General features: G+C 39.9%; 1 protein-coding gene and 1 pseudogene across 1 annotated transcript; one reads left to right on the top strand and one right to left on the bottom strand.

Moving 5' to 3' along the window:
- Positions 1-3940: 3940 nt before the first annotated feature.
- Positions 3941-7466, bottom strand: LOC121801363 (cyclin-D1-1-like). The gene is made up of 6 exons (XM_042200844.1): positions 6910-7466; positions 6636-6722; positions 5577-5675; positions 5280-5481; positions 5003-5133; positions 3941-4910 (listed from the first exon to the last, which is right to left on the bottom strand). The coding sequence occupies exons 1-6, from the start codon at positions 7144-7146 to the stop codon at positions 4674-4676; spliced, it is 993 nt and encodes a 330-aa protein (XP_042056778.1). The 5' UTR covers positions 7147-7466; the 3' UTR covers positions 3941-4673.
- Positions 7467-8114: 648 nt separating this feature from the next.
- On the top strand, positions 8115-27108 carry LOC121800562 (annotated as a pseudogene).
- The last annotated feature ends 669 nt before the right edge of the window (positions 27109-27777 follow it).

The following is a 27777-nucleotide window of genomic DNA, read 5'->3' as shown; positions in this document are numbered from 1 at the left end:
ATTATAGCTAGAACAGTCGATAAGTAATCATGCACATCATGTTTTTATTACATCTACAGTCCTCTCTACATCACAACCATGGCACTTTGCATTTACACACACACACACACACACACACACATATATATATATATATATAGGCCCCTATGTATATATGATTGCCTCAAATACTATGATAACGAAATTTTATCAACATATACTTGAATGTTCTTTGAAAAACATCTTCTCTCTTTTGCAATACACTTTGGCAATTTTCAGTTATGATGTAAAGTTTTTTAAAAAATCGAATTATTTAATGGTAATTTCGTAAATTATTTCAGAGTGATGTAATTTAATTAGCCATAACGTTGTTTGGTTTTACAAATAAAATAAGTTCATTTGCTAGTGGTTTAGTAAAACACTTAATTCACCTTAAAATCATAATTTTGTTATGAATTATACTCCTACAATCATCATCTCTATCCGAAATAAGTAAAAGAGGTAAATTTAAAGAGAATTGAGCAATAAATATAAATCATTAATTTAGCAGTATTATTGAATCTATTAACTATTACTCCATAAAAATAAGTTTTTATGGCTAGACACAATGTGGTTGCATAGCTTTATTCAACAAATAATTGGCATAAAAAAGCATAATGTTTCTTATGAATATTATACTCTTCACTTAATCAAATCGTCTAAAATAAATAGAAATGAGTAATGATGTAAATATATATGAACATAAATAAGATATTCATGTATTATTATTAAAATTTATAAAATATACTCCCTCCGTCCCGGACTACTCGCACATTTCCTTTTCGGCACGGAGATTAAGGAATGAGTGTATAGCAAAGTCAACAATTGCGGCTGTAGGTGATAATTTTTACTAAAAATGGAAAGAGTGCAAATAACTTGGGACGCCCAGAAAGGAAATAAGTGCAAATAGTCCGGGACGGAGGGAGTACTTTTATATATGTCGTGACTGCATAGCATTATTCAATGTTAATAAATTAAGTGCGACGATAGCTTACATATTTGATATTCCAAGAATGGGTATTATTTATGTTCGACTATGTTTACTATTTCCCTCAACTCGAAAAAGGGGGACAACAGGAATGCAAGTGATGCTGTCTCGCATTCAGCATAAAATCTCAGCTCTATCTCGAAAATTTGTAAGAATTATTCCAACTTTTGAAATAAACTTTCATTTCAGGGTCCATTAAAAACGCCCCACGAGATGCACGTACTAGTCTTACACAAAAAAAATGAAATAAAAGTTTATAAAGCTGAATTTTTAGGTCATCTTTTATCTTTGTCACACATATGCCTAAAAATGTTTGAAATTTTGGATTTTAATTGAATTAGTTTTCATGTAAAAAGAATAGGAGAAAGTGACTGAAGAACGCTCCCCTATACCCCTCCAATAGATGGATTTCATGTGGAGAGAGAAAAGTTTTTTTGGCTTTTACGAGAAACACCACTTGGGATTCTCTTTATATTTATACTCACTTCGACTATTCAAACATAGAATGTATAGTGTTGGATTTTTTTCTTGTTCATATTATAAACTCAGCTCCTTTTCCATTTTGCCACTCCTTTGTTTCTTTTTTTCATAGTTATTCTCTTTTTTAATGATTAAATAAATATTCATTTTAAAGGTCATGTTATGGTGAACTTGAACTCAGACAATAGCCTCTTACATTAACCATTTTACCGTTAGCTCAAATCAATACACTGATAAGGAGATTTAAAGTAAAAAAAAATAATTGGCCAGGAAGGATGCAAAATCATTTTCTCTAAAAGAGGAATCAAGTAATATCATGAATATATACTTGTAAGGAACACACACACACACACCCAAAAAAAAAGAGAGAGAGATCGTATAAGTTAAAAGAAATTGAATGGAGTATTTCATCATCAAGATTTTAGCTATCCATAACCTTTGTGATTGATCGATATATCTATACTGTGTAATTAATTCTTTAAAAAATAGTAGTATAAGTATTGTGATGGAAGTGTGGGACGTGTAACATGCAACTGATGGAGCTTTTCCAGAATTGTCACTAAATAAAGTGGAAATCCAATGCTAGCCGAAAGAGAATATTCAAATAATTATCTACTTTACTTAGCCAATTTTACAAATTTATGAGCATTGCATTACAAAACGACCCCACATCCTAAACAAAAATTTCCATGCATCGTGCCAATATTATTTATTTAACTCTTATCTTTAACCTTATCTTATACACACATGTATTAATTAGTTACCTTTATGAATGTTGTGGATAAAATTAGCAACACCAAAAAAACCTTTAATAGTAGTACAGTAGTAGTATTAAATATGTCCATACCTCCTTGGCAAACTGCCTATTCACATCATAACACGTACCCAAATTATGGTTACTAATTAACACAAGCCATTTAATACATTAATGTGGGCTTTGTAATTTATGTACTGAGACATGCCAAAAAATAAAAAAAAATCAATTAGTGAAATGTCGATTTTGCCCTTTCACTTCAGTCTCTTCAATTCATGTCAAGAGTATGAAAGAAAGTTAAAGCTGCCACAGATATTGCACGCCACTCGTGTCTTATATATTATCTCCTTTTTTTCACTAATTTCCTTTCATTGTATAAAGTATTTTTGGTTTGATGTAGTATAGTCGTGGCCTGGTGGCCTGGCTGCTATTGCATAATTAAATAATTAATCACACTTATTGGTTGCTAATTACCTAACCAACCCACAAGTAACATTTTTTAGAGGGAAAACATCAAATATCAATATGTATTGCTCAAAATTCAAAAAGTCTTTACGACTTTTCCTATAAAACTGATCTCTAATCTAATTGGCATTCGCCACGCACCCCAAATAATTGAAATGAAGATAGCTACTCTTATCATGATCCATCATCTTAAAATGAATTCAATTTTTTTGCCTACGGGGGCCACTCCCTACATAGACATTGTTAGTTTCAAATTGGTATTAGGACTTTTCATAAAGCTCTTGTGCAATTTCAAAAGTTACAGCCCAAAAATTCCTAAGTTTTATCTGAAAATATAAACTGGTCTCAAGTTTTGAGGATCTGGTCCCACTTCCCCCTTAGTAGATCAAGAAAGATTACTAAATGCACATATTATATATTGGGGTGGATGTATTATAAGTAGTACTACTACTATTATTCAATGTAAAAACTAAAAACCAATCAAGGCCATCCATTTGATCAAGATCCATGGATGATATTGATTATGATAAACCTTATGGCCTGACCAATCTCCATATATGGGGGCAAGGTGTTTTGTTTTTGCTTTATTCATTATTAAATTAGATGCCAGTCTAATGAGGTAATCTCAAGCCTCTAGCTGACAAAAATTGTCACAGAGTGGTTATATTATATGTGCAAAGTGGAGCACACACCAGCTGTTGGATATAATAAAAAGAAGCATGATTGACAGAGGGAATCCCCTCATTTTTGGGTACTTAGTAATTGTGTACCATGTTAGATCTTATGTTTAAAATAGGAGGTGGATTATGAAAGCACAGTCACTCCCTTTTACAGACCACATTTATATGGACACGAGCCATGTTTCTTTTTAAAAACAACTAGAATCGACAAATTGTATGTCGGGTATATGGGGGATATGAACAACGATTATTCTCAAAATTAATTAAAATTTAAATATAGGCAAAGGCAAGGTCACGAGAAGGGGGAGGTTAAGGAGTCACATTCATTGATTTGGATGAGTCGTTTATTGCAGGAGAGGGACCATGGCTCAGTCCCTTCATCTACAATCACCTCCACCACTGATAAACCAAATGGCTAACCTACAAAATCTTCATTTTCAGTCACATGCACTCATGGGTCGAGGTCGGTTTGGTGGGGGCGAGCGAGCTCACACTATAAATTTATAAATAATCTTTTCATTTTTTTTTATTATTTCATCAAGTACAAACAACAAGAGCAACAACCAAGAGCAAAAAAATGAAAGAAATTCCACAAAATTTAAATAAAAAAAAGGCCCCAAAGACCTCTGTATGGTTAGGCCACCTCTTATTGGCCAGAGAAAGAAAAAAAAAAGAATTCGATATATGTGCGTACATCCATATACGCACATATGTTCGATCTTCACCCGAGAAAAATTGAGTCTAGTATATGGTTAGGACAAAATAAAAAAAAGGGGAGAATTCCCGCCAAAAAAAAGCACACGTACTCAAAAATTGACAAACGGAACGGTAGTCTTGTTTTTCTGCCTCTCCTCTTTGCAGCAACCTTGAATCTTGATTGATATTGGAATCCCCATATAAATAATTATCTCAGGATTCTGGATCCCACCAAACTCAAATCCAAATATCACTTCTCTTTCTTCCCACACTCCCAACTAAATTATTGATTTTCACTTTCTCACACGAAATTATATAATTACTATGTACCAAGCCCCCCCTTTCCCTCTTGGGAATCTGCGAGATGTAGCATTTCCCACTAAAGAAATGGGTCACCAATGAAAACTCTCTTGTACATGACATACCATACATTATACTCCCTAATTATCTACATCATATTCTTAACCCTCGCTCACCCATGGAATTAAAAGAAAAACTTGAGGATTTGAAGTCTAGACAAACCTTGGACCACCACCACCATTATTATTATTATACTCCTATTATTTTAGTCCCCTCCCCTCCTTGTTTTTTCTTAATCAGAGCTCCCCTTGTCATCACCCACCCAAGCCTTGCTATTCACTCTCCTCCTCTTAAACGGTGGTGGCGTGGACGACGACGACGATGAGGCTGACGACGACGTGTCACTAGACGACACAGCACTCACCCACCCCGTCGTCACCCGCAGCTGCGGCAACACCTTCGGCTGCTTCCTCGCTTTGTTCTTTCCCGCCACTTTTTGAATTAGTTGGTGGCATCTTGTGATGCTCTCCTGCAAAATAAAACAATTTTGTTTTTCCAGTTTTAATCACTTGCGAAATGTACGTATATAGGAGTATTAATTTTTTTGACATTTCTTCTTACTTTGTGGAGTCCATCACTCCATGATTCAGCATGTTGAGCGCTGATCAAAGAGAATTTCGGTAGATCGTTTGCCGCGGAGAGTATGGCTGCTGCAGCAACGCATGATGGCCGAAACTCAATGAAGCTCACCTCTGTTTTATTTAAAAATTCAAATATTTATTATTGTCTTTTTTTTGGTAGTTAACCATAATTGATGTATGTAAGCCACACAAAAATGTGTATAAAAGTCAAAACAAAATAAGTATAGTAGATTAAGAAGATTTTGTATAAAGAATACCTTGCATTGTTGAAAGGATGACTTCTTTTGCCCTTGAAACAAGGAAGCCGGTATATGTCGCAGTCGGGTCGATTTTCAGTGCAAAAAAGCTTAAGTACCAAAATGGAGAAATTGATCTTAGTCTCCACTCCAAGACTCTTAGCACCAGAAGCTCCATTCTTTGGATATTTTTTGGTTCAAAAATAAATTTTGAGCTTTCAACCTATAAATCAATGAAGAATTATCAAAACAATTTAACCCCAAAAATAAATACTAAGTACTAGTATTATTATAAAAAGTACTCCTTAATTTACTTACCTGAAGATCCAAAAGAGAAGGAACAATGGGTTCCTCCATCTTAGCAGCTAGTGACAAGCATGCAACCGACAACAGTTGCAACGGCCACCCGTTCATTTTCTGAAATTATTGTACAACTATATTCATCAGCATGCAAAAAAACACAAAAATAAAATAAAATAAAAAAGATTAGGTGTACATACTAGTACAATAATACGATGCATAAATTCTGAGGTTGTAGCAGACCACCAGTCCTTATTAAATTATGGAAAAGATAATTTTGCTAATTAATTATGATTAACAAGCATGCTTAATATTGAGCCATCATTCACTGCATAATCTCATCCAAGTCATCAAATAATAATGTAATTAGGAAGATGCTACCCCTAAACAGTATGTATTGGTAGATTAGATATAATTAATTGATCATATTTATTAGTGTTTAATTAGGAGGAGGCGAACTAATTGCCTTTAATTAATGAAAGCGCCCTCCATACGTGTGACACTTTACGCCAATTGGTATAATATTATTTTAATTAGTGGGCACCGAGTGGGGCAAAGAATACTGTTTATATATATAGGAATATACATGGATTTAACCAAAAAGACATAACTGATACTTTTTAATAATTTTAACTTAAAATCATGGAGTTTAATTAATAAATTATTTTAATATCTACCCAATATAAATTTTATAGTATTGAGGATGGATTCCTTATTTACAGTTATAGGTCATTGTCATATTGGTATTAAAAGTCAATTTATATCTAATGTTTTGGAATGGAACAAAGTGAATAGGAGTACTATTTATTCACGCTAATTAATGAGTGGATGAAAGTTTGGAGATTACTGCAGAGTGATTTTGACCGAAAATGAATAAGATTTTGTACGAAATACTTTCATTAAATTATATTGTCGAGATTAAATGGGCAGTTCAGAAGCTGATGGGTGTATATTAATTGCCGGGCTGGTGAAGAAAATAAGATTTAGATTAAATGAATATTAAAATTCGAATAACCATTGCATTAATTTGCCAACTCAAAAAGAAAAGTAATGCACTTGACAGTAACGGAGTCTTACCGGCAAATGATGGGAGTAAAGGAAACGATCGAAATAGTTGACGGAGAGATACGCCGTTAGTGGCTGGAAACAGTAATATCGTTGTACCTGCATCAAAGCAAAAAAAACTCTCCCGTCATAAAATGCGCCGAAAACACTAAAGTGCGCCGCTAGCCACTGTTTCATCGCGTTCTAGAATACTCTGCGGGTTGATTTTAGCGCCTCTAACAACCGGTTCGCCACCTGCGCACCATAGCGAAGACCAATGAAACGGAGTCTGGAATGAGGAAAATACCTTGAGAATCCATGCAACGGAATCCGCTCTTGTAGATGCGTCGATCGATTCATGAGAGAGAGGCCAATTGATTCCGGCGAGATCTCTCTCGTCTTCCAAAAGTCCGGCGATGGATTCCTCGACGTCCGGCGGGCCGGAATCGATGTCCGATGAATATTCCGGCAATTCATCCACGCCGGCGGCGAATATGATATTGGAATCCTCGCCGCAGAGAAGGTCGGAGCACGACAGTGACATAGCGATTGGCGAATGCGACCACCGATGATCGGCCGTTAATCTCTTCTGATCATTCCACCTCGAAATTTTTGGATTCGGTTATTGCCGGATATTCATCGGAGTTGGCGCCGGAAAATGTGGCGGCAGCGGGAGGTGTGTGCTAGGGTAGAAATGAGTGTGTTTGAGTTTGGAGTCTCTCCTGTTTGCGTCGGATATATAGATAGATAGATAGATAAAATTAATTGGCTAATATTTATTTTCTTTTTTTCAATGTAAAGTTTGTGGTATGTTTTTTGTACGTTTCTATAATATAACGAATCTCTTATTTAATTAATGTATTCATCTTAGTTAGCTAAGAATAGAAAGTAAATGTAGATGTTAAGGAATGGTAGATTGAAATGAATGGATGGGAGGAGGTGGGGAAAAGAAAAGAGAAACTAAATGTGTAATTAAGAATGCACGAGTATATATATAAAGATAATTGTAATATGAGTATGAGTGTATGTGTATGAGCTATCATATTGATACATAGTATATAGATGGGGATGGGGTAAGATTTTGTTCCAATGCTTCTGTTGATGTGCATTTGTCCCAATTTAATTTTATGAGGACCACATTTATGCTACTTGGAGAAATTATTTAACTGCCTCTATAGTCTATATACGTTATACGTATTGCTAATGCTGTAGAATTTAATTTTATGAGGACCACATACACATTTATGCGTATGGGCCGGACCGGAGTGGCCCAATCCAAATATGAACTAAACACGAACCTCTCAGTCCGAATCCTTCCTTGTCAAAATATGGCTCAAATATACTCGATAACTTATGATTCAATTTGTAAAATTATGTAAATACAGAAATAATTATTCACAATCACAAAGACAGTGAGTGCTATATAGAACAGTAAATTCCGGTCCTGGCCTTATTAATGTTCTCATTGACGACGTCGTTTTGGCTGGGAGCATGTCCAAATGAACGCAGAGTATGACGGCGTTGGAGTCTTCCATGGCTGATGATGCTTACGTCTTCCTCGCAACTCCAAACTCTCCAATTTGCCTTGATCGACATTCATTTTCGTCGAATACTCAGCGCTGTTTATTAGTTGGAGGAGGTGAAAGGTGGGTTTAATTTGGTAGTAGTATTATTTTGAATGATGACTGATGATGGGTCCGGTAAAACTCGTTTCTTACTTAATTATACATGCTACATTTTATTATTTCTCCATTATTGGGAGTAGAAGAAGCAAGCAATGTGTTCCGTCCTGAATTACTAATTCTCAACATTCTTTCCTACGAATAATTTTGTCCCCCATTAATTTATTTTTATTAGAGGAAAGCATATATTTCACCTAAACTCTTACTATTTCACGCGTTCTGTAATACAGTGATATATATGGATCATTTTCGTTGGGCAACATGGACTAAATCCAGTGATATATATGGATCATTCATCGCCGTCGCCGTCGCCGCTATCCGGGACCCCCAAATCCGCGGTATCTGAGCCCGCGTCTGAGCCCCCCACCTGTGCCGCGGCGGGATTCAAATCGGCCCGCATACTCACGAGCATTGCGTGAAGAAAACTCTTCTCCTCGGGGTCAGTTGCCGCCCTCCATTCAGCTAAGATCTTGTACATCTGAGCTCGCGTTTGTTGACGCGCGAAGAAGAGGAGCTCGGCTGTCGACCCGTCAACAGGGGGAATGCCGACTGGACCTCCTGGGAGGCCTGGCGAGCCCGTTGCGCCCGCCTTTGACCAATCGGGCGAGTGCGGCGAGCAAACGCGGGAGGGGACGGGAACTCCTGTACATCCTCGGGGAGGTCGTGGGAATCGTCGCTGCTTCTTCGGCCAGCCAGCATCGACACATGCCCGAAACTTCTCGGAGTCCATCAGCACCTCATAGCAGTTCCAGTAGGTGAACTCCTTGTAAAGCCCGGGCACGGGGAAGGCTTTCTCCGCTATCCTCCTGCAGTCCTCGTCAGTTTGGCCACTGGTCTGCATTCGGAGGGCGTTGGTGTACAAGCCCGAAAATCGGGAGACCCCGGCCCGGATTCAGTCCCACCACTTCCGGCACTCCTCCCCACTGCGTGGCCTCCCCTCCGGGCAAAATGCCTTGTAGGCTGCTGCTATTTTATCCCACAAGTTGACGATCCTCTGATTGTTCTCCGCTATCCTCCTGCAGTTCTCGTCAGTTTGAGACCCGCTCGTCCCTGAAGTAGGCTCGTTGTTGTGCTCCATTTCGCGTTGTTGCACTTGTACAGAAATTAAGATAGAGAGAATACTCGTTAAAACAAGTGGTGCAAATGAAAATGACGTGCAAATGCGTATATATAGTGTTTCGAAAATTAAAAAAAAAATCCGCTGGCCGCTCGGGAGCCTGCAATGGTGGTCAGTCGATCGGCGAGCTCATCGGCCAGCGCTCGGGAATCGGCGTGCGCTCGCCGTTTTTCTCACCGATTTGACGCTCGCCGGCTGCAATGGTTAGGCGAGCGGACCGGCGAGCGCCAGAGATCGGCTAGCCGGTCCGCTCGCCGCCATTGTGGATGCTGTAATATATGTTTGTTGCCGTCTGACTTAATTTATTTATAATATATAGTTTTTATTATTTAATAAATACGTATATTTGATTCAGAGCATGACTTTAATTTATAGAGTATTATTTTAAAGTCACGCTTCCAATTATTGAATTAGCAAATCTTGTGTGCATGTGTACTGAGATAGATTTAATTAAGCTTCCAATTATTAGATTTATATTTGACATAACCAAATTATATAGTGGGAACTTGGGGAAGGGTTACAATTTGAAGATTTTGATTAATTCAACTATACCCAATCTAAAATCACTATTTACACCATGTTTCCAACTTTCTAGTGTACACATGACAAAAGTCTCATTTCACTTACGAAAACGTGACGAGTTTGTGCACTACAATAAAATTTAAATTAATAAGCTTAGTATAGAACATAATTAAATTGCATTGATCTCATCTAGTACATCCCACGAATTTTCTCTCTTTTTCCTTTCTCGTATTTTTCTCTTTGCCAATTAAATCTATGAAGAAATAAAATTATTATGGTGCCCTTCCCACCAACAACTGAAGTTGAACCAAATAAATAAGAATAAATATATGCATATGGAGAAAGCTAATATGGAAGAAAATCTGCTCAAATGTGGACTCATAGTTTAGAATGTTTATGTGGGTGATTAACACAAATTGTTGAGTAATTTGAGGTATAAAGTTTAGGTTTCATCCACTTATTTGCTATTTTAGAGCTAACGAGAGTGTCAAAGTCTTAATGCAAAAACAGGTCTAAAATAAGCTTAAACGGAGTTGAATGGGCCAATACAGAGAGTTTTGCCCACCTGGGAGTTTTCTAGGCGAAGAAATACTCGCCCGGGCGTTCTGGCTGGAAATGCACATAGAGAGACAGAGAATTCGTCCGGTCGGGCGTTTTCCATCCGAAGAAACGCCCGCCCGGGCGTTTTGAAGCGAGTTGCGAGTTCCAGGCAAAACACCTGGTCGGGTGTTTCGACAGTCACAGATCACCCGGTCGGGTGGTTTTGATAGCTTCCTTATTTTGCTCATTTTTCACTCCAATATAAAAGGGACTTCACACATTCGAGTCCTACCTCCTACATGCCACGATTTTGAGCGGAAACAAGAGAATGAAGAGGATTTGAAGGCCAATGAGCTTCTCCTCTCAAGAGATTGAAGGAGAAGACTCCCCACCATCAATCCCACCTATAGGGAGTTCTAGTTTATCTTTCTACTATGTTTTCTTTCATTTTCTTTGTATTTCATTTTATTTGACTTTGTTCATGTTTAGTTAAGTTTCTGGTATGGATTTGGTAAAGTTTGAATGGATTGTATGGATTGAATCTATGGTTTAAAGTTAATTATCTCATTTTGTTGGTTTTGTTGATTCTTGAGCTTTTAATATCTAATTGCTTAGCTACCAATTAGATAAATCCTTTTTGCCTAATTGTTGTCATTGAGAAATGCATGATTAGGATAGATGTGTAATCAACAACTCCGTGCATTACATGTGATCGAGAGATGCATGAGCTAGAGAGAGGGCTTGGGTCCGTTGTTCTTAGGAGTCAATCTCGAACTGTATGGAGGGGGACTCCTACTCTAGAGATTGATCCACGTGTTAGATGCACCCGAGAGGGGGTCTAACCAACCTTTCCGACTTTCCTATCCACAATTGCGGCCCAATAGATGAGCATGACCCTTAGATGACATCCTTGATTCTTTCTAACGGATCCATTTCTCCATCCTTTCCTAATTTATGTGAAAACCATATTTTATTTGCTTTATTTAGTTAATTGTCTTTACTTACTTATTTGTTCTTCATTATTAGTTAAGAATACCCAAAACCCCCCATCATTAGTCTAAATAGTGTTTGACATTGCATCATAGTATTCATTCCAGCATTTTAGTCCTTGTGGATCGATAATTTAACTTGCCACGTGCTACATATCCCACACACTTGTGGGTGACATTTTGATTGTAAAAATTAGCAAGAGTCAAGTTTTTGGCGTCGTTGCCGGGGACTAAATTTGCTTTTGTGTTTGATATTGTGATAAGATAGAGAATACTAATTTAGACATTTTACTTGTTTTATTTAGTTTAATTTTCCTGTTTAGTTATAACTTGTGGTTTGTTCTTCTCTGATCTTTTGTAGGTGCGTATCCTTACGCGCTCAAGGTATCTACCTCTTGAGCCGAGAAGGAGAGTTGGACAAGGGAGGAGAACAAGAGCTCAAAATACTCTTCAATCATAGATTGAGGTTCTTCCCGGGTATAAAAAATAGTGCTTAGAGCTGATAATTGTGGGGTGGAATTGCATACCGTCGGGGAGAAAAAGAGATGGAAGGTCCTCTCAAAATCCAATCTTTCTTTCAAATTTATCCTAGCTTTGCTTGGAATAAGTTTGGGGGGTGTCTAGTGGATTCCCTCTTACCTCTCTCTTTGGCTTTGGATTGTTGAATTTTTGGGAATGTTTTCCTTGTTCCACTTGTGTTTGTTATTGTTTTTATGATTATGTTTTTAGGAATGTTTTTCTTGTTGTTTTGTGTGTCGAATAATCTCTCTAGTGGTGGAAGTTGAACGAGTGTGAGACATGTTGGAGGAGTTGCCAATGATGATCTTGTGAAATTTTTTTCGAAAATCTTGTTGATATGGCTAGTAAAGTGTAATTTTTCATTTCAAATTACCTAAAATGAATTGCGTGGTGCCTTGTATTTTGCCAAAAACACCTTGTGAGAATTGAGCCTACTTTGTTTTTAAATGTGTGTTTTATCTCAAGCATGTCATATGTTTCTAGAACTTGCTCTCGATTTCCTTGAGTCTACATAGTGGTTATAGAGATAAGAGGGGATGTTAGGCCATCTTTATTAGCCAAATATTATTCCTACCCGTTATATTAATAATCTTTGTTAGCCCACTTTGAGCATAAACCTTTTCTTTGACAAACCTTGGGGTTGGATTTCTTATGTGTTATTTTTGAAAAATCAAAGGGAAATGAAAATTTGGAAGTGGTTTTAGCAAATAAAAAATAAGGTTGTGTAGGTAGAAAAGAAAAAGAAAGAAATGATAGTGATGATACCATGCAAAGCATGGAGAAAAAGAAAAATGAAAGTGAAAAATAGTGAATAATTAGCTTTTGGTGAAAAGGGTGTCTTGAAGGTTGAAAAAGAGGTGAAGAACAAAAGTGGAATGTTGATAGATGAGAAGAGTCTAGGCAAAGCCTAGAACTAGCTAAGATTGGGGAAAAAATTTGGTGAAGTTGAATAAGTTATATCTTGGTGATTAAAGTCACTTTAGCCAAAAATTACCTCACCTATCCAAAGAACCTACATTACAACCTATAGAAAAGACCTTTCGGACCTTAGATCTTTAGTCACACCGTAGTAGAGGAGGGTGTAGATTTCAAGCAAGCCTATGGTAAACTACGCATGTCTTGATGATTTGAGAGTTATGTCATGAGCTTATACACTTTGAGAGTGAGTGAAATTTCCAAAATGCACATTGCATTTTCTCCTTGTGAGGGCAAATTGGCAAGGTTGATTATATGATAGTAACTTGAAGCTATATGTTATAATATATTTTACATGTTTACAAGGCCATTGATACTTGTTCTTTATTTCATTTCTACTGAGGCAATGATGACACTCCAACATTCATACACGAGTTTGTAATTCTTGTTTCATTCTTCTTGTTTGAGGACAACCAAGTGTTTAAGTTTGTGGAGTTGACAAACTCATAGTTTAAGATGTTTAGGTGGGTGATTAACACAAATTATTGAGTAATTTGAGGTATAAAGTTTAGGTTATATCCACTTATTTGCTATTTTAGAGCTAACGAGAGTATCAAAGTCTTGATGCAAAAACAGGTCTAAAATGAGCTTGAACGGAGTTGAATGGGCCAATACATAGAGTTTTGCCCGCCCGGGCATTTTCTAGGTGAAGAAACGCCCGCCCGGGCGTTTTCCAGACATAACACCCGGTCAGGTGTTTCGACAGTCACAGATCACCCGGTCGGGTGTTTTTGACAGCTTCCTTATTTTGCTCATTTTTCACTCCAAATATAAAAGGGACTTCACACATTCGAGTCCTAACTTCTACATACCACGATTTTGAGCGGAAACAAGAGAATGAAGAGGATTTGAAGGCCAAGTAGATGAAGAGGACTTCACACATTCGAGTCTCGACTTTCCTAACCACAATTGCGGCCCAATAGATGAGCATGACCCTTAGATGACATCCTTGATTCATTCTAACGGATCCATTTCTTCATCATTTCCTAATTTATGTGAAAACCATATTTTATTTGATCTTTACTTACTTATTTGTTCTTCATTATTAGTTAAGAAAACCCAAAACCCCTATCATTAGTCTAAATAGTGTTCGACATTGCATCATAGTATCCATTCCAGCATTTTAGTCCTTGTAGATCGATAATTTAACTTGCCATGTACTATATATCCCATACACTTATGGGTGACATTTTGATTGCAAAAATTAGCATGAGTCAGTGGGGACTACTTACATTTCTACCTCTGCCTAATTCAATTAATACTCATCGCATTTCTCAACCATATATTGCTAACCTACTAGCATATTGTCTGTCACCTCAATTTATTGCCCATTGATATATATGTTCTTCAATTACTTTCATGTCCGTGTACAAATCAAGCTAATCAAAACTTATTTTTAGACTAGTCAAAGTTTAAAACACATTTTGGACCTCTTCTTTAGGCGCATATGTCCAATTAATGAAAATGATCTCGATTTACATCATGTTGTAGTATTCTCTGGATTGAAAATTCTACACCAATATAGTGATTCACAAACAAAAAATCTCAAATTGTAGAAGAGAATAAGAGACACAAATTATAGTGGTTCAAAATGGCACTAATTTAAGGCAATAATGAAAACAGAAATATAGTCAACATCCCATGAATAAAGCATAGTGCCCATATCCTGAGGAAGGGAGATGGGGTGGTGCTGGATGTGGGATATGCATATGCTTCTCCAAATTGAGTAGTATTTGTTTCTCACACACCTCCATAATTATATGCTTTGTGACACAATATATATATCATGTATGCATAATACTATTACTATAGCATGCCCAATTTATTACTATGAGAACGTAAAAACATTTGCATTGAACGTGTAAAGAAAAATGCATTTGCAATAAAAATCAATTACACTCAAAAAATTAAAAAAATTGCCTCATCCAAAATTCCAAGCAAGTTCTGCATTCATTCGGCAAGAGAGATACATTCATCGTAGATCTTCATCATCTAATGACTAAAAGTACTTCTTAATTTTTATAAAAAAAAATGTTTTTATTTGAATTCACAATATATATGTATATTGCGAAGTGGAAGTGTCATTTGAATCACTTCTCACATGGTTTGATCCATATCGCTCTTCTTTATGTTTTTCAACATTGCATTATTGCACTTTGACAAAACCTTAATGGTCACTGTTATATTATGTGCGTTGTGCATTTCCCATTTTTTCCATTTTGTATTTTCCATTATTGGTCTAAGAGAGTATTAATTTGTCATTATTTCTCCTTGAGAGCCGGATTTGGTGGAGTAGAGCTTTGCTTGGGTGGTGTAGGTGCAAACCGTGCAATGCAAGGTCTAACAATTTTAATCATAAATGAAAATAAAATCGAACCCTCATCCCTAATCCATATATGAGTGAAGGATAACACATAATAGTACTGGACTATAAGTTTGTGGCTACTATTAAATTATACTATTAAATTATTACTACTATAAAATAATCCAATATTCTATATTAGTGGGTGGATTAGTTTGCATTATTTCAACATTTTAATTGAAGCCATTAATTAATCTCGATCTATATAGCTAATCTACTTTGGGAACTCAAAAGCCACTTGTAGTGCATGGTGGGTAGATATATAAAATAATATGCACTCAATTGTATAATTCATCACATAAATCATTATTCAAGGTAAATTTATTACACATGTGGCAAATACTCAATTTTATACAAAAGTCATTATTCATTTTCCACATCAGTGAAAATTTTTATTACACATGTGACGCTATAGTCAATCTCCAATACCTTAATGCATGCATCTTTGTCGCTTTTTCAAGTCCGATGACTAATACTAAAGTCCAAACAAAGCCTACATTTTTTCAATTAGATGAATGTTTAATGTGTATATAAAAAACATTGGAAAAATCAAGCTAGCATGATGCCACTGAATTGGAGGTTTGTGATTTTATTCCAAATTAGTATGTAATTATTAGATTATGAATAAATTGTATATGAATCTATATATTTCCAAAGGAAAATAGACAATACAGGACTTTTCAACATAAGCTCAAAATGATGTCTTTTCTTGAAGAGAATATAAGATATCCATGTTTTAATGATAATTTAGTGTGTTTGTTTGACCAGAAATCGGTAATATTAGAACAAAATGTGGAAATGGACAATTATGCTAACAACCAAAAATATAGTGAAAGTGGTGTTTTCATTCTTGTTATTCGGCACAACTCTTGTCTTAACTCTTAACATTTCCTCTGCTAAGTGTCAATTATTTGGCTTGATTGTATAATCATTAAACCCTAAGCTTATCCGCTCCAATAATTATATAGGGACTGGGTTATACATCAAATCTTCTTACTACGAGAAAGTGACAATATATTTGTATTTCATGTATAAAGAAATTGTTTTGCAATGAAAATTAACTGCACTAAAAAAATAAATATAGTACTCCTTAAATGATATATGGAGTAATCGATAATTTTTAAAACAAAAGGGACTTCTGAGCCCAATTTCCTAAATTCTACTACTACTACTACTACTATATGGTTTACACAGGGTGAGATGCTATTAATTTTCTTTTGCAAAGTAATGTATCTAGTTATTATAATTTGTTAGTAATATTTTATGACAGTAATAATTTATTCACATAAATATGCTATTGTCACTAGACTAAAAAACACCTCATGTTACATTAGTGGTTATAAGAAGTATATAAATCTGTACTAATTAACTCATAAATTAACACATGAGCAGTGATTGTCACGGTAGATACGATTATTTATTTTATGCAACTGTTGAAAACGACTGATTGGAGCCATTCCGACAAAACTTGTCAAATCGAATTAAGGATTAGTAATTATTATTTGGGCCGTCTAGAAGTCCATAAAATTTTAATCATATGATTCAATCAAATCCTCATTTTATGACTAGCTAGCTATATGTGCAATATAAGTATTTCGAATTCTTTTTACATTCACAGTTGAAATAAAATTTCATAGTAGTATTGAATTAAGAGCAATCGGTAAAGCTAGATTGGCACCATTAACACTAAAAACGCATTGTTTATGAATGAATGGTAGTCGCTTATATTGAGGGGACATAAATGAATTATTATGATAATTGAGAAAACATAACAACGATGATTGAGTGATGAGTCCGCGAATTTCTGATGGTAGTAAATGCTGGTAGAGAATGAAAACTACAACACACAGAATTTACGTGGTTCGATTTACTGAAGTAAATCTACGTCCACGGGAAGAAGGGAGGGCAAGATTGTATTGCTTGATCTGGGATTACAGCTTACAACACAGACTTGCTATATGATTTTATCTCTAGAGAGCTTAACCTTTTTCTATCTGATCTAAGTTCTATTTATACATTGAACTAAGATCGTGGCTTGCATCACCACTAAGTCGTGGATGTCGTGTAGGTCATGGCCTAAGATCGTGGATGTAGTGTAGGTCATGGCCTACGATCGTGGCCTGAGTTGACACCACGTGGTAGTGGGTGTGTTGGAAGTTGTGGAAATCCAGTATGGGTCCAATAACTCCTTGTTCGGTCGAATGCTGAGACCGAACTGCTTTGGTTGCCGATCTGAGAGTAGAGCTTGATGCCGACCTGAGAGCAGAGCTTGATTGGTTGGCTTTTACCGAGCTGTAGGCTGAGGCCGAACTCCTTGTTCGGTCGAATACTGAGACCGAACTGCTTTGGTAGCCGATCTGAGAGTAGAGCTTGATGCCGACCTGAGAGCAGGAGCCAACCGAGCTGTAGGCTGAGGCCGAACTCTTTGGTAATGCCGAACTCATACTCTTCCTTGGGCTTTGGGCTGATGGGCCGTCATTGCTGTTGGGCTTATTTAGTACGCACCCCATCACTACCCCCCCCGAAGGGCGAAGTGAATCACTTCGGCGAAGTGAGTCACTTCGGCATTCTGGATAAAGGCAAGGGGGAGGCTGATGTCAGGGGACGTGCCTTGCATTAAATGCGACAGTAAAATCCGGCCGTTGAATCCTGAAAAGGTGGGATTCGAAACGGTGCGACGATTTTGAAATCTTCGCCGAATCTGATAAATACCTCCCTCTTCATCATTGAAGCACTTTTGCGACTGCTTCTTCTGCACTCTATCTCCTTTGCGTAAAAATTTCCTTCCGCTTTCAAGAATTTCTTCAGAATTTCTTCAGATTTTGCAAAGAGTAAGAACCATGTCTTCTTCTTCTTCTTCCGAGTTAGGTAGCGGTAGGAAAGGGGGCAAGGGGTCTTTTAGCCGGAAAGAGTCCGGAGAGAAGACTGTAGAATACTTTCACAGCGTCTTGAGTAAGGACACCGTGATATCTCTACACGAAAAATATCTTCTTCCCGGGGGGAAGGCGGTGGTTCCCGACGATGATCATAGGGCTAACGACCCGCCGGAGGGTTATGCCACCGTTTACGAAGCCTGCTTAGAATGCGGGCTTCGTTTCCCCCTTCCCCCACCTTTTGTAGAGCTTCTTGATTTTTTTCAACTCCCTTTAGGTCAGGTGACTCCGAATTCTTGGAGGCACTTGTCGGCTTTTGCTGCCGAACTCCGTAGGCTAGATAAGGATCTGTCTCTGCGGGCAATCCTTAATTTTTCCAATTTAAAAGGAAGGGATCTTGGTTTTACTTGATCCCCTTACAGCCTTTTAGGGCATTCTGCAAAACCAAGTGGCCGAAATGGCAAAACCGCTTCTTTTTTTATAATAGGACAGCGGCTCCGGGCTTTCCCTGGAGAGGGCCGAAGTCCGTGATTCCTCATCCTCGGTTAGAACCGTTGGCCGAGCTCGAGGGCGAGCTCAATAAGATTCCTATGATTAGGAAACAATACTCGGAAACTGAGCTCGTCAAGGGCGACCTCGTGTTCAATATCTCGTCTTCGGACGAAGAAACTGAGGGTGAGGATTTCTTTTTTATGCTTTACTGCTTTAGCAGCGAAAACTAACCTGGTTTCCTTGCTTTTTGGCAGTGTACATGCTGAACAAGGCTACCCGAAAATCTTCGGAGTCCAAGGAGCCGGAGAGGCCGAAAACCACCAGCTCGGCGTCTGATGCCGAGAGGACTCCGAAAAGGCAAAAAACCTCTTCGGATCCGGAGAAGCCGGAGTCGACTTCGGCAAAGGGGAAGGGGAAGGCCCAGAAGCCCCCGAGAGCGCCAGAGAAAGACGTGGTCTTGGCGCCTCCTTCGGAACATATCTGTGAGCCGTTTTTATGGCCCACGGACTTCGCCGAGGTGAATTCTCTTCTTGATTTTCTGGCCTTGCTTTTTTCCTGTATTTTTTGTGGCCCCTTTGTTGACTTTTTTTTTTTTTTTTATTCATTTTCAGAGGAACGATATGCTCTCCAAGCTCGTCGCCGTCGAACTCTCCAAAGCGTCCAATGACTATGCTGAGATGCAGAGGAAGTTGGCGGCTGCTTGTCATCGGGCCGAACAGGCTGAGGCTAACTTTGAGAAGGCCAGAGCTGCTAGGATTTCGGCCCAGGATGAAGCTCAGTTTGCCAAAAACCAGCTCGTCATCCAGCGAGAGCAGACGAAACGGAGGGATGCTGCTGCCGTGGTTGCCCAAGGGGAGGTTCTCCGTGCTTTCGCGGAGAAACTCTTTTTGAGCAGCCAGTTCTCGGCCTTTGTCGGTAGTCTGGTAAGGCTAATTACCGATAAGGGCGAGCAGGGGGCCGACGTCGTGCTGCCTCTGTACAGCCGAGAGATAGCAGCTCGGCTTCAGAATCTGCCGCTCCTTGAGGAGCTCGCTTCATCCTCGGTCCTGCTTTCTGCAGACCGAGTCCGGAGTTGTCGAGCTGATCGGGACGAGAACCTGGAGGCTATCTTTGCCTCCGTGGGACCCGTTTCACCCGCTTCGACTTACAACGGAGAGGGTGAGGCCGAGCCGCTGGAGCGGGAGGCCGAAGTCGAGCGGGCCGGGCATCCGGAGAAGGAAGCCGATCAGGAGGCGGAGGCGAGGCCGGCAGGATGCGAGGCCGAGGCTGAGGTAGCTCAGGAGAAAGAAGCTGAACCAGACCAAGGAGCCGGAGACGAAGCTGGCGGAGTATGATTTCGTCTCCCTTCTCTTAGTCTAGTTTCTTCCTTGTACGGTGGCCTTGAAGCCCGAGTGTAAAAAATTTTCCTTGTGAATGAAAAATTCTCTACACTTGTCTTCGTATAGCTTTTCGTACTCGCCTTTATTCCTGTTGTATTTTACTATCTGCTCGGTACAGCTGCCGAACTAATATAGCTGCTTTGTACTCAAGGAGATGGAGATACTTCACTGGAAACGGCTGTACTCTTCGGCTTTAGACGAAGCTGAGAAAAGAGCTATAGCCGATCAGACGAAGAATGACGAGCTTCTGGCTCGTTTAGTGAAGCTGGATGCCGATAATAAGGACTTAGCGTCCGATAAGAATGATCTGGAGGCCGAGCTGAATACGACCATTGCTGAGAGGACTGCGTACGAGGATTACATCCGTGTGCGCGGGGGAATGACCATATCAGATGTTCAGAGTCGAGTTGACGAACTGTGGGAGGAATATCATGTACTCCGGAGGAACAATGCGCTGGAGAGCTCGGCTTGCCAACAAGTCGTGAAATCATTGCGGCGCTGGGCTTCTCGGTACGACATCATTCTTTCCCGGCGTCCCGCAATTGAGAGATTCCTCAGGCATTTCCCGCTAACAGATGCTAGTACTCCAGCTCAAACCTCTGATTCACTTGCTCAAAACCCTACTCCAAGTCAGCGACGAACTCCGGAACAGCCGGAAACGTCAAGACGAGAACGGACTGAAGTTCGCAGAGGAGCTGTGGTTATGAGTGAGCAAGATCGGCAAATGCTTCGTGAAGAGACTCTTAGCCGCCGAGGTGCTAGGGCTTCCCGGGCTCAGAGAAGAGGTGGCAGGTCGATTAGAGCATCTCGTCGACCTGCTTATTCTGCGGCTGCCTGGAACGCCCGAACTCAGCTTCACGAGGATTTTGTGAATAGATGGCTTAACTTCAGCAACCCTGGACAGTAGAATAGTCCTTTGTAATAGCGTAACGCCATTTTGTAGGGTAGCTGAGTTGTATGCCGAACAAGATTTGAAAAATGAAATTTTGTTTTCGCTTCTAACACTGTATTTACAGCTTAGCGAAAAAATTTCATCGTACTCGTCCTCGGTCTTATGAAGTAAACTTCTTTGACCGGACTTGGTCCTTGGTCTTATGAAGTAAACTTCTTTGACCGGACTCGTCTTTGGTCTGATGAAATAAACATCTTTGACCGGACTCGTCTTTGGTCTGATGAAATAAACATCTTTGACCGGACTCGTCCTTGGTCTGATGAAATAAACATCTTTGACCGGACTCGTCTTTGGTCTGATGAAATAAACATCTTTGACCGGACTCGTCTTTGGTCTGATGAAATAAACATCTTTGACCGGACTTGGTTTGTGTTCTAATTTGGCGATTTTTGTCGCCGGGATCGAACTTTCCCTTGTCCTAATTCGGCGAGTTTTATCGCGTGGATCGGACTTTCCCAGTTAACCGAAGTGGTCTTATGCAGTAAACCTCTTTGACTAGACATGGTCGTCCTCGGTCTTATGAGGTAAACTTCTTTGACCGAACTTGGTCGTCCTAATTCGGCGAGGTTTATCGCGTGGATCGGACTTTCCCTTATTGCAGTTCGTTTCAGACGAAGTGCTTATTTCTTAAGCCGAATTGTGGTCTTGTATCTTCCTGAGAAGCTTGGACTCACAATCGTTGGCTTATTGCAGTTCGTTTCAGACGAAGTGCTTGTTAAGCTGAATTGTGGTCTTGTATCCTCCTTGGAAGCTTGGACTTCACAATCGTTGGCTTATTGCAGCTCGTTTCAGACGAACTGCTTGTTTAAGCTGAATTGTGGTCTTGTATCTTCTTTAGAAGCTTTGACTCACAATCGTTTAGCTTGTATATGTTCTAAGAAGGGGATCAGCCTTCGAAGAACAAGATACCTCAGTAACATTTGTAAGAGACGACACGCACATAGACAGACAAAACGCACAGACAAAACGCACAGAGACAAATAAAGACCAAGCAAACCAAAGAAAGCACATTGACCGAACAGGACTCAAGACTGACTGACCGGACTGTCTCTTACAAATGAAACTTTTTGAGGTTGGAAACGTACCATGTTCGGGGTACTTGTGCTCCTGACACGTGAGTCAATTTGTAAGACCCTTTGCCGAGGACTTCTGACACCCGATATGGACCTTCCCATGTGGGTTCGAGTTCGCCCAGCTTTTCTGCTCGGCTTACTTCGTTGTTTCTCAAGACGAGATCTCCCACTTGAAATTGCAACTTCTTCACCCTTTGGTTGTAATACCGGGCTACTTGCTCCTTGTACTTGGCTGCTTTTATGCAGGCCAATTCTCTTCTTTCTTCGGCAAGATCTAGTTCGGCTCTCAGTCCGTCACCATTCATTTCTGAGGAGAAATTGAGTTCGGGGACTGGGTATGCCGATCTAAACCGGAATCACGGCTTCAGTGCCGTACACCATTGAGTTCGGCTCCGGTGTGACTTCGGTCATTTCGCCTGCCTCTGACTCCGGCTGCTGTGATTGCTATGCTTGATGGTGCCGAACTGATTGCTCGGCACTTTTAAGCGCAATCTGCGAGCACACTTGCTCTTTTTCGATCACCTCGGATGACCGCTATCCCTCCTTTGGTGGGGAAGGTGTTCGGCGAGGAAGCCTCTGATCGCTATGATCGGGCTTCTTTTCGTCTCCTCTAGACGAGCTGTCTAAAGACCGTTTTCGACGGTCTGCCTCATCGGCTCGGGAGAACTGGTCCGCAATGTCCCACATCTCTTGAGCTGTTCGCGGACTGCATTCCACGAGCTTTCTGTAGAGAGCTCCGGGCAGGATTCCATTTTGGAATGCCGAAATGACAAGTAGATCATTGAGATTATCTACTTGTAGGCATTCCTTATGGAATCTCGTCAGGAAGTCGCTGATCTTTTCGTCGCGACCTTGACGTATAGAAAGCAGCTGAGCCGAAGTATTCCGGGCTTCCGCTTTCTGAAAGAACCTCCTGTGGAAAGCATCCATCAGATCTCGGTAGGATCTAATGCTGCCTTGAGGAAGGCTGTCGAACCACCTTCTGGCGTTCCCAATGAGCAGCTCGGGGAACAGCTTGCACATATGGACCTCATGCCTGGTTCGCCATATTATACTGATAGCGTCCCAGGAAGTCATGACGATCCACCAACCCGTCATAAGTCATCGACGGAGTTCGGTAGTTCTGTGGAAGGGGAGTTCGGGTGATATCGTCCGAGAACGGAGTCTTCAATGCTCCGTACATGGCGAACCCGACATCTCTTCGGTATGGAGGAGATGGAGTTCTCCTGTGATTCCGGTACCGAGGAGGAACAGGAACATGTCGGGGTTGAGGATTCTTCTTCCTGGAAGACACGGCACTACTGCGGTAGCGACTTTCATGTCTGGATGAGGAAGGAGAATCCACCGTTTTCGTCTTCGGCTCTTGGCTCTTTTGCAGGAAGGCTAAGAACTCATCCTACTTCTCAGCCAAGAACAGCTTGACAGCCTCATTCAAATCAGGCTGCTGGGAAGACTCGGTGTGTGGACCTTTTGAGCGGCTTGTTCCTTCATCGTGAAAACAGGAAGTAGATGTCTCCCGAGGCTGTTTTCCGGACCTGCGGGCTGGACTAGCTTCCTCATGGTTTTCACGATCGGTATTACGGGTAGTATGTGATCTGGTATGCATTTTTTTTTGGGGTGGGAAAAGGGTCAAAAATTCGCTTTATCACAAATTTGGTTCTCTGTTTCCCACAGACGGCGCCAGTGATGAGTCCGCGAATTTCTGATGGTAGTAAATGCTGGTAGAGAATGAAAACTACAACACACAGAATTTACGTGGTTCGATTTACTGAAGTAAATCTACGTCCACGGGAAGAAGGGAGGGCAAGATTGTATTGCTTGATCTGGGATTACAGCTTACAAGTGATGAGTCCGCGAATTTCTGATGGTAGTAAATGCTGGTAGAGAATGAAAACTACAACACACAGAATTTACGTGGTTCGATTTACTGAAGTAAATCTACGTCCACGGGAAGAAGGGAGGGCAAGATTGTATTGCTTGATCTGGGATTACAGCTTACAACACAGACTTGCTATATGATTTTATCTCTAGAGAGCTTAACCTTTTTCTATCTGATCTAAGTTCTATTTATACATTGAACTAAGATCGTGGCTTGCATCACCACTAAGTCGTGGATGTCGTGTAGGTCATGGCCTAAGATCGTGGATGTAGTGTAGGTCATGGCCTACGATCGTGGCCTGAGTTGACACCACGTGGTAGTGGGTGTGTTGGAAGTTGTGGAAATCCAGTATGGGTCCAATAACTCCTTGTTCGGTCGAATGCTGAGACCGAACTGCTTTGGTTGCCGATCTGAGAGTAGAGCTTGATGCCGACCTGAGAGCAGAGCTTGATTGGTTGGCTTTTACCGAGCTGTAGGCTGAGGCCGAACTCCTTGTTCGGTCGAATACTGAGACCGAACTGCTTTGGTAGCCGATCTGAGAGTAGAGCTTGATGCCGACCTGAGAGCAGGAGCCAACCGAGCTGTAGGCTGAAGCCGAACTCTTTGGTAATGCCGAACTCATACTCTTCCTTGGGCTTTGGGCTGATGGGCCGTCATTGCTGTTGGGCTTATTTAGTACGCACCCCATCATTGAGTATTTAAATGAAAAACTGATCAAACAAATTCAAAACTAATCAATCTATCAGAAATATACGTTGAATTATTAATAATTGGGCCATTATTTTGAAGAGAGGTGTATATCAAAGACAGAATTTAATATGGGCCTAAAACAAAAAATTAATTTGACGGACCGGCCCATTCAGTGCGTCCAAACATGGCCTTAACGAAACGCTTGCCAAACAGATTTTCCAACTGAAATTCACTCTATGAAAACTCCCATTGGAGCTTGTAACTGAGAGAATCGCGTGGAAGAAATGCTGAGCCTTGGAAGATTTCCTGCGAAGTTACAGCACAATCCCATCACAAACAATCTTCAATTTCCCCCCAAATCCCACTTCCCGTATTCGACCCACCTCAAGTGAGCTGTGCTGCAACGCCTTGAAAACCAAGAAGAAAGGCGGTGGCTATATCTTGAAAGAAAAGGAGGAAGCTGAAGATTTTGACGGCGAATTCGTTGATTCGACTGAAATTGAAGACGGCGATGACGAGGATGAGGATGATGACGTGTTTGTTCCTTTGAGGGATATGAAGAAGTGGATTGAGAGGCGGCCGCGTGGGTTCGGCGAAGGCAAAAAGTGTATGATACTTCAATTGAGGATAAGTTGATGGAAGAAATCGAGCAGAGTAGGGTAGCCCAGATTGCAAACCTGAAAAAGCTCAAGGAAAATTCACTTAAACCGATTCCCAAGAAAGACAAAGGTTTGCCATTTTAATTTTCTAGTGTTTGATTTCTTCATGTTTTCACATTGGGTAAATTGGGAAGCTTGATTTGCACACTAGTTTTGAGAGCTTGTAACTAGGTTTTTGCACTTAAATTGTTTGTACATTTGTTTAAGATATAAGTCGAATACTTACTTGTATGTTTGGTTGGGTTGTGTCTTGATTTGATAAGAAGGAATTTGAGCAGCACAAAACAAATATTGTATATACTGGTTTTGGTGTCTTAACCGTTGTGCTTACTTGACTCCTTAGCGAATGCCATCGATCGAGTAGAACCATGCTAGGATGTTTAATTTGTATCCAAAATGTTTGTTAATCCTCAAAGGCTCTGCTCTGTGCTAACAAGGCATTGAAATCCACCAATTTCTAGTGGATGACCCTAACCTTGGATAGCTTGTTTAGAGGTTCATCCTTATGAGTGTGCAGCTGGACCAATATCGACCATATCTATTTGTTTGAGAACTTACTATCTACCTGTTTACTATCCTATTCTGCAACGGCTCCTCACTTATCTTCTCTGCGTGTTTATGGCATTTTGTTTTGGAATGACAACACGTGCACGGCTTCTGCAGGACCTCAGCCTCTCTTTGATGGATTTCGAGTGCGTTTGGTCAATCTCCCTAAGAAGAAGAACATTCATAAGGATTTACGAATAGCATATCAAGGAGTTCCTGGAATAGTAAATATAATCCCAGTAGTTTCTGGAAATGAAAAAACCAGGGATCCAGTTTGCAAAGGGGTTGCTTTTGTTGACTTCAAGAAGGAGGACGAGGCACATAGGTACATCTACCAGACTTGCATATGTAGTTTGTGTTTTTCATATTATATGAAAATATTCAGTTGGCTGCACTTGTTGTTGTATTTTGCTAGATTTATGCAGAAATTCACAGGTAAAAGCATAGCCTTCGGCAAGGTTGAAAAGCAGATAAAATGTGAGATGGTGAAACTAAAGCTGCCAAAGCCTGAATTTGATCAATCAGTTGATGGTAGTAGAAAGAGCCCTTCTGAACAACAACGCATTCCCGACTCCGATGAAGAGATCAGTGGTTCGCTGCTGCATTCATTGGAAGAGAGTGTAGCTAATGAAGCGGGTGAGATGCATGATGTGTCTGGACAATGGGAAGAAGATGATGGAGGGATCAGTGACGCCTCAACTACCACCTGTTCTGAGTTAGCTGATGAACCGGAAGAAAGAAAAGAGCCGGCTATTGACAAAAAGGAGACAAGAAAAACAAAGAAGCTTCCGAAAAAGGTGGCATCAAGACGAGTGAAACCCAATGTTCCAACCCTAGACATACCGGGATCTGCCAAGAAGTAAACCCTCACTAATACTATACAGAAGCACGAGAGCAGTAAACGTTCTTGTTTCCTTACTAACATTTCTTCTTCATGCAGGTTGAAGATTAGAGAGCAAGCGGTGCTGTCAGGCGTGTTTTCGAAATATGGAGCAGCTGCTGCTTTGACTGTACAGGAAGAGAGTAGATAACAGATGGCACTCTTGAACAAGAATTTTGTGTTTTCAAGAATGTGAGAGAATTTCTCTTGCAACTCGTTCAAAAATGGAGAGTTCTTTTTGGGTTTATATTGCAAAATCTGGTTAAATTCATTCGACCTTTATTCAGTATATTTCCATTGATGAACATGGTTGAGCATTCGAGTCTGTATTCCATTTTCAGCTCAGTAAATGTGAAATTTACTCGGTCAGAGAAACATGTCTACATGTACACACACCAAGTTTACATGATACAACAAGGTATTTATGCATATTTTAAATTGCATTAATATTTTTCTAAATCAATTCAAGCTCAACAGTGGAAGGGGACCATTTAAAACCTCAAGAATCACGATACAAACAAAACTCAAGAGTCAACTCAATGTAGACAAGCCTCCAACAATGAGAGATTTAAGAATTTGGATTAAATTGGATGACCTTTCAAAATATGGGTCCAGGCACACAAATTTTTCATTTTAGAGGATTATTGCATTTTTCTCTTACTTTTTTTTTATTATTATTTTCATCACAAAATACAAAATTTGACCAAACTACCCGACAAGATATTTCAGGATTTGGGATCCAATTTAATCTCATATTTGCGCTTAGAGCATCCGCAATGGCGCCCGTCCCGCGGACGTCCGTCATTGTGCAAGGGTGAGGCGGATACGGACGTCCGTTGCGGACACCGGAGTTTCGCGGCGTTCCCGGGACGTCCGTCGCGACGTCCTTGCGTTGACCCCCAAGGACGCCCGCGCGGACGTCCCGATTATTTGATTATTTTTTTAAAAAATTCTATAAATACGGCCTGAAACGAAACATCGCGTCTCTTCACGAAGCATTGCGTCTCTTTCATTTCTTAACTGAATTTAACAGTTTTTTAAGGAGT

Source organism: Salvia splendens, chromosome 4 (assembly GCF_004379255.2).
Source record: "Salvia splendens isolate huo1 chromosome 4, SspV2, whole genome shotgun sequence".
NCBI classification, from domain to species: Eukaryota; Viridiplantae; Streptophyta; class Magnoliopsida; order Lamiales; family Lamiaceae; genus Salvia; species Salvia splendens.
This window is presented reverse-complemented; position numbering and strand designations above follow the sequence as displayed.